The 6,000-nt window shown below is 34.0% G+C and overlaps 1 protein-coding gene across 1 annotated transcript; it reads right to left on the bottom strand.

The window, feature by feature from the left end:
• LOC109193300 (zinc finger BED domain-containing protein RICESLEEPER 1-like) lies at nt 1–1,076 on the bottom strand. The gene is made up of 3 exons (XM_019344164.1): nt 636–1,076; nt 70–579; nt 1–12 (listed from the first exon to the last, which is right to left on the bottom strand). The coding sequence occupies exons 1-3, from the start codon at nt 1,074–1,076 to the stop codon at nt 1–3; spliced, it is 963 nt and encodes a 320-aa protein (XP_019199709.1).
• Nucleotides 1,077–6,000: the final 4,924 nt, after the last annotated feature.

Genomic DNA, 6,000 nt, shown 5'->3' with positions numbered 1-6,000 from the left:
TTAAAATAACTCCTAAAAAATTTGATATAAGAAAATTATTATATACATTATTACATAGAAAAAACTTACCTCAAAATCATCTTCATTATTCCCTGTGCCAACTGACTCATTGCCAAGATTCATATAATTTGATGAAACCTGTCTAGGAGAAATCTTGTGAGCATATTCATTGTAGAGAGAAAATAAGCTCTCCTTAACTTTTTTAAACTCCATAGAATCATGCCCATATAGCTTTTTGTAACTCCAATCAACAAAATGAATCTTGTAATGAGGATCCAATATCACAGCTATAGCTAAAATCAAGCTAAATGCAAACCAATACTTCTCAAATTTAGCAAACATTTGGACAACCATATTTCTCATACACAAATCATCCCCATTCTTTTGTTCTTCTAAAGTTAAGCGTGCCTTGAATATAGTAGGAAAATACAAGTTCGCTGTTGGATACTTGGTTCCAGAAAACACACAAGTAATCTCATAAAAAACTCCTAAGAACTTGCTTAGCTTCTCAATTCTATCCCACTCATCTTTAGATGGACAACGCTTATAATTTGAATCAGAACATCTTGCCTTAAACCTCTTTTTGTATTCAAACTCACTAAACTCACACATTCATGAAACTTTTGTTTTCTAACTTGAGAACCTTTCACATATTTAACGCTTTCCCTCACTTTTTTAACATCATTATCAACTTCCTTCAACCCCTCTTGCACAATCAAATTGAGAATATGAGCACAATATCTAAGATGAAAGTATTTACCATCATCTAAAAGTACATTTCTTGCATTCAAGTGCAACTGTAAATAATCAACAAAAGTATCATTGGCAGAAGCATTATCCAATGTCACAACAAACAACTTACTTTCAATTTCCCAATCAGCTAGTAATCCATAGACCTTTTCACTTAATGCAATACCATAATGTGGAGGTGGCATATAAGAAAAATTCAAGATTCTTTTTTGCAAAACCCAATTTCTATCAATAAAATGAGCAGTAAGACATATATACCCATCAGCAGTGACAGAAGTCCACAAGTCTGAAGTCAAACTAACGCTACCAGGTGTATCATCAAGCATGAATTTTATCTTATTCTTTTCTCTTCAGTGCAATTTAACCATATCAGCTTTAGCAGTATTTCTAGAAATAGTAGGCACATCATCCTTCAAGTAAGAGAAAACAGTTCGAAAACCACCATATTCCACAAAAGATAATGGCATATTATGCATAACGATTGTAGATATTAATAACTCCCGGAACTTTTCTTCACTAAATTTACTAGACCTCATTAACATAGATCCATTCTCACCACCGATAAGCATTTGACCTATGTCACGTGTGTTTTTCCTAACACAATTTGTAGTATGACGTTTTAGATTACCTGTCCCATACTTGCTGTCACAATTGATGAGAACTTCACAATATTTGCACTTTGCTTTGATTACATTCTCACTATTTGTATTCTTGGTAACCAAACGATCAAAATGATCACATACATGTGATCTCAACTTCCTTTTGCGTTTCACTGACTTTTGTGGATCTTTTTGTTCTTCTTCAATTTCTACACAATCATCTGGATCTTCAATTTCAACATTCATATTAGTAATATCTCCAATTTCCATTTGTCCTAACCTGTGAAATATAGTATAAATTTATTAAAAGTAGTACATAGTAAGTAAAGTTTTAAAACTTTCAATATGTAAATCTATAATATATAAGAAAAACCTACTGTAAAAACTAACACCTAATATAATCACAGAAAAAGCACAGAAAAAAAAAAGAAGCAGTGTAATCAATTTCATAACACAGAAAAAAAAAAAAGCACTGTAAACCTACTGTAAAAAAAAGCACAGAAAAAAAAAAAAACAACCCACTGTAAAACCTAACACCTAATATAATCAATTTCATAAAATTCTAAAACTCTCAATATGTAAATCTATAAGAAATTAAACACAAAGAAATACCGCTTTATATAATATATAAAGTTTGCATACATATACAGCTTATACGACAACTTTACCGCAAGAAAGTTTGCATACAATACATATAATATATACAATACAACTTTATAATATTATACAGAAAGAAATTAAACATACAACATTACAAATATTACGAACTTACCGTAAGTGACGATCAAAGTATTAGATTATTTGTTAAGCTTCAACCTTCAAGGAAGTATTTGGAGATTTATTGGTTGATTCTTGAATCCATTGAGTCTTTGACAATTTCACGCTGTAAGAAAATAAGAATGAAAGCAAAGTCTGAAATCTAAATATTCCTTAATTTCCATGGTAAAGATTTGTTTATAGACTAAAACTAACAAAATAAGAATAAAACTTTCCATATTCCAAGTCTTTTAGGGTTTTAGTTTTTAATTTCCTTTTATATTAATTATTAAATAAGTAAAATTATATTATAACAATGATTTTTAGCGGGTTATAAACAGGTTCGTGTAAACGGGTTAACACGATAATATTAACGGGTTAAATGGGTTTCACGGGTTGACCTGTTAAGACACGAATCATAACGGGTTCTTAATGGGTCAACCCGTTAACGACCCGGGACACGTTAATGCTAAACACTAACCCGTTATTTTTGTGTCCGATTTCGTGTCGTGTTAACGGGTCGTGTCGATAATTGCCAGGTCTAATTATAAGCAACAACCAATATACAAGTTCTTCACTGGTTATATATATATATATATATATATATATATATATATATATATATATATATATATATATATATATATATATAATGAAACCAGAAACCTTTCATCTCAAAGCCAGAATAGCTGTGTTTAAGTTCATGTACAATCAAGTCTACTGACATGGTATTGAAAAAAAACTATGTAGCAAACTAGCAATTTTTGTAAGTGCTACAATATATGTGTTCTTCACTGGTTTCCCCAGCCGGAAACCAGCCACTCGTTTCCGGCTGGGGAAACCAGTGAAGAACACAAAAATTCTTTCGGCTGTGGGTTTTCCTCCCCACAGCCGGAAAATAACTACACTCTTTATAGATCTATAAAATTCGGAGAAAAAAAATCAAACTAGAAAAAGATGAAATATATCTCTGTAGTTTTTCCAGTATTGGTGAAGCTTTTGTGGTTGTGGATTGTTGGAGGAGGAAGTGTTGGTGGAGTTGTGTTGCTAATGTTGAATGAGGAGGCAGAGCTGAAGTCTGGAAGAAGAAGTGAAGACTGAAGTACGCGTGATGGAAAATGACTTCCCCCCAAAAAAAAGGGAAGTCATTTTCCGAAAAATTACCTTCATTTTCCATTGACTTCTCCCCATTTTCCTTTGACCAGCCATTTTCCAATGTAGCCAAACACCAAAAACTCGGAAAATGATTTCCAGAAATCATTTTCCGGGTTTCCAAACAGACCCTAACATCGACGTTTTCCATGAGAGAAAACCTAGGTGATACCAGATGAGAATATATTTTCTGTATATTGATCAAGAGCAGCAGATACAAAGTATATAAAGATACGAAATAGAGATCTAGTCTAATACTACTAATATAATAGAGATCTAATCTAATACTACTAGTAGAGTCCTAATAGCTTTGTTTAAAATTTCCTGTAGAATTGTAGAATTGTGAAATATGAAGGTATATTGCAATTTTTATTGCATATTTCTTTCAGATGTCTTTCCAAAATATTTATGTGAAATATTTTTGATTGTTAGGAGATGTTACATGGAAGTTATGGTAGTTTAAAACTCCAACTTCCAAAAGATATATATCAAATAATATATCAGTCATGAAAAATATAATTACGTGAACCATGTACAACATATACATTTTCATAATATAAATGTACCTTCATATATTATGAGCTTCATGCAAAAAGTTGCATTAAACCACGTAAGATACACAACCCATCCGAAATGCTTGTACGCACATAATCCACCCGAATGGTTGTATGTACATAATCCATCCGAATGGTAATTTACCATTTCGAATGGCAATGTAATTTACACAGCCGAATAGTCACTTCCATTCGAATGGTAAATTCCATTCGAATGGTTAAATTCATTCGACTAAACAATTATTCAAAATTAACCTATCGGATGTTAGCCTCTTAGTTTTGGAACTGAGTACTATATGGTTCCAACTTTTCATAAAAATCCATATTTTTCAACTAACATTTTACCAAACTAAAATAATATTTATAACTCCACAACTCCAAATATTATTTAAGCTTTTCATGGTAGTACATTTGAAGCATTAATCTCCATTACTATATAAATTTCTAACAAAGACCGTGGTGTGCATGGACTACATTTGCATAGACAATCATTTGTTGGAGTCTTGGATCTTCATTGTCTAGACCATTGTCTATTAAGAATAATGGTAGCTACCATCGAAATGTATACAGGAGTTAGTATATCTTTGTTTTTGATGTTGTATTAATATATGTTCTATTCTGTTGATAACATTTTCCACAGTAGTATTCAACCCGACAATCGAGCCTTATTGACGAAAATTCCATGTTCGAACGATGGTGTTGATATAAATGACTTTGCACCTTTTATGGCAGGTTTGGTACGCGGAATAGGCCTGGAATGGAATAACATTCCCAGTAATATAAAATTTTATAAACACATTTCATTTGTTGTCTTTGTTTCCATGTATTTTTGTCATTACTTTATATTTAATGTGATTTTTTATTTTTTTTATTTTTTAAATTCTATTCTTAAAGCATTATGATGTCACATATTTCATTTTTTAATATATATATATATATATATATATATATATATATATATATATATATATATATATAATAAACTTTGTTGGTGCATTGTAGGGTGGAGTAGTAGTTGATATGAAATAGCTAATGAAAATAAGTGCATTTGAGCATTTATGATCACCTTCTTTGTGAAAGGTGATCGATGACCATTCACAAGAGCTAGTCCAAGCCTCGCTTTATCTCTAATGACTAGTTATTACAATCAATTTTTAAGCTTCAATGTACAAAAATAACATGTTGATTTGTTTAATTGCAACTTTTAAGGGTTCAAAGGTCTAATTGACATAATGACGTTTTGTATAAAGTTCAGATGACATATTTAATCATTTTCCCTTGACATTATATTTTGTGATATTATATTTAAAAATCATACTACAATTTTGATTTTGATTTTTTTATCAGAAAGAGGGTTGTAACCCAAAACAGCAAAAAGCAAAACTGCTTTCTCTAAATCATTCCCCGCGGTGAAATCTGGCACCCATACGGTCCTGTTGAACCGCCTCCCAAATGGCAGGAGGTGGCGCCTCCAAGAAAAGCATACCACCCTGATGTGAGAGAGACAGCGTAGCTAATAAATCTGCTACCTTGTTAAGCTCCCTGTACGCATGCTTGAATTCCACCAGCTCCAAGCTCGCAGCCTCCCTTATGCAGCGACTGATGACATTGTTCCTGGGATCTTCCTTACTGCGCAGGCTTCCCACCACGACCAGAGAGTCACATTCGACTATCACCTTACGTACGCCAAGATTTATCGCGAGCCGTATGCCTTGCAGCACTGCCCAGGCCTCCGCCTCCTCCGCTTGACATCTGCCGATATTATACATGAAGCCTCCACCCCAATCCCCTGGTGAGTCCCTTAGAACACCCCCACATCCTGCTGCCCCACTGCTCTTGCGACAACCATCTACGTTAAGCTTCCACCAGCCAGGGGGTGGTTTCTCCCATGCAGCTCCTGGTTTAGGATCCTTCGCGCTTGGTTTGGTTACGGATCTATGCTTTGCGAATGCCGCTCTGGTCTCCGTGTCGTAGCTTAGAACCCATGCGCGTCTCTGGTCTGTGGGCGTTGTGACCTGTCGAAAAACTGCATTGTTTCGCCATCTCCACAGCCACCAAATCCGGATGCCAAAACTTTCCGGCCAGCCTTCATCAAACCCCATAGTCGCTTCCCTCTTTAGATTCGCCGAGAGCCAGTTTCTCCAATTCAAACCAGAGAGGCGCTCCACCGTTCGCCGTGGTAGTCTAAA

This window comes from Ipomoea nil, unplaced genomic scaffold (genome assembly GCF_001879475.1).
Source record: "Ipomoea nil cultivar Tokyo-kokei standard unplaced genomic scaffold, Asagao_1.1 scaffold1868, whole genome shotgun sequence".
Classification (NCBI taxonomy): Eukaryota; Viridiplantae; Streptophyta; class Magnoliopsida; order Solanales; family Convolvulaceae; genus Ipomoea; species Ipomoea nil.
Note: the sequence above shows the minus strand (reverse complement) of the source record. Positions and strands in the feature narration are given on the sequence as shown.